At 36.8% G+C, this 2,060-nt stretch overlaps 1 protein-coding gene across 1 annotated transcript in view; it reads left to right on the forward strand.

The window, feature by feature from the left end:
• The window catches only part of RTCA (RNA 3'-terminal phosphate cyclase), a 42,974-nt gene extending 41,627 nt beyond the window's left edge, over positions 1–1,347 (forward strand). Inside the window, exon 10 of the mRNA XM_006169030.3 lies at positions 999–1,347. Within this exon, the coding sequence (XP_006169092.1) occupies positions 999–1,100 (102 nt within the window). The 3' untranslated portion in view covers positions 1,101–1,347. The remainder of the gene's footprint in view (positions 1–998) is intronic.
• Positions 1,348–2,060: the final 713 nt, after the last annotated feature.

Here is a 2,060-nt window from a genome sequence, read left to right on the forward strand (position 1 = left end):
ATGGGGGTCCAGCAACATAGTTATTACCCCAACTGCTGGTCCCTAGTGGCTTGCTTTCTCACTCTCCCTCTCTTCCTCTGTCTCTCTCTGGTCAAATTGAATAATAATAATAATAATAATAATAATAAATTAAATGAAATAAATCTTAAAATAAAGAAAAAAATCTTCACCCCAGAAGGACCAGCAGATCGTGTAATGGTTATATCTGTTGACTTCCACATAGTGGACCACTGTTCGAGTCCCAGACCTGGTGCCTTAAAATTCACTCTGGGTGCGTGTACATCCGTGCCCAAAATCCCAAGAGGAGAATGGAAGAGAAGGGATTATGGCATGACTATTTCCCTTGGGTGACTTCTGCCTCTCTGTCTCTCTGGCAAGTGCATGTGTGCTATAGCAAAAATCTCTCTCTAAAAAATTTAATAAAACAAGAAAACTCCCGGCCCTGGGTAGGTGTGCATGCATGCCCAAAATCCCAAGAGGAGAATGGCAAAGGGATTGTGTGGCCATCCCCCCATGAGGGTGGTTTCTCACTTTCTGTCTCTCTGTCTCTCCAGCAAGCACACGTACCTTGTAGTAAAAATCCCTGACCCCCCCAAAAAACTTAGAAGAACTAACGCCAGGCACATGTGCATGCATGCCCAAGATCCCAAGAGGAGAATGGAGACGGGATTATGGTGTGGCCATCCCCCCCAGGAGTGATTTCTCATTTTCTCTCTGTCACTGACAAGTGCATGTACCCTATAGCGAAAATATCTCTCTTAAAAAAAAAATGCATTTGCTAAAATCCTGTTGGGTGTACCTGTTTATCTGTCTATGGATGTCCTTCTCCCCCTCTTTGTTTTATTTACTCATGAAAAGGATAAACTGATAAATGATGTTAAAAAAAATGCATTTGATAATAACTCCCTGCCTACTTAAGCAGGTATATAGCGTCTTCCCACTGTTGCTCTTCATATTTCTTCTATTTAATCTATATTAAATAATTCTTCTGGTTCCAGGCTAAATTTACTGTGAAGAAATCAGAAGATGAAGAAGATGCCTCAAAAGACACTTATATTATTGAGTGCCAAGGAATTGGGATGACAAATCCACATCTGTAGAGTATTTCCCTCTTAAGTGATACCTATGTGTTATATTGCACTAATTCATAAATACTACAAATCGATCTGTAGGGAATAACTTATTAAAGGACTACAGTGTTCTAGATTTCCTGAGAATGCATCTTGAAATTAATCTCACTTTGAATATCTCTGAAATATGGACAATGAAATATAAAGAGATGGTAGATATGTATGATAGCTGATTTCAATATTAAAGCATTGAAATAAAATATTCTTAATACCTGGGGTAAGTGTGTTTCTTTTTAATGTAATAAGTCACATCAGGGATATAGATCTCCTCATATTTTGTGTATAATTCCAGTGTTTGCTGAACTTTGATCTAAAATATAAGGAGACTACTTTATGCAAATGTACTTGCTGTGTTAATAATAGCATTTATAAATAGGCATTGTCTTATTCTAATTATGTGTACTTTCGACCTAGCGGATACTTGTTTAAATATTTCTTGAATTTAAATCTCTTGAATATATTTTCAAAGCCAATTAGTGTTGCAAAATCTTAACTTTAATAGATTTAGCCAAATTTAGCTCCAGAAATGTTTTTGTTTGGCTTGTGTGATATTAAACAATAATTGAGTGCCTTTAGAGCGGAATGTGCTTTCATCAGTCCCTGTTATCTTACCCCCAGCCTGCTTCCACATTTAGATTGCTGGTCTCTGTAGGCTGTTGAGACTGTGACTCAGAGCAAATCAGTTTCATATATCTACTCAATATGCCATACTGAGATATAGGGAGAAACTTATTAAAACTTTGTTTATTTTAGATCTTATCCATTGATTATTGATTAGTAATTTCTCGCTTTCTGTTTCTCTGTCTTGCTAGCGAGCACACACACCCTATAGCAAAAGTCTCTAACAAATAAATAAATAATAGTCCAAGCTATAGATGCAGAGGATAGTATTCTAATACATTCAGAGAGCCCTAAATTCATCCAAATGGA

Source organism: Tupaia chinensis, unplaced genomic scaffold (assembly GCF_000334495.1).
Source record: "Tupaia chinensis unplaced genomic scaffold, TupChi_1.0 Scaffold146687_1, whole genome shotgun sequence".
In the NCBI taxonomy this organism is placed as follows: domain Eukaryota; kingdom Metazoa; phylum Chordata; class Mammalia; order Scandentia; family Tupaiidae; genus Tupaia; species Tupaia belangeri.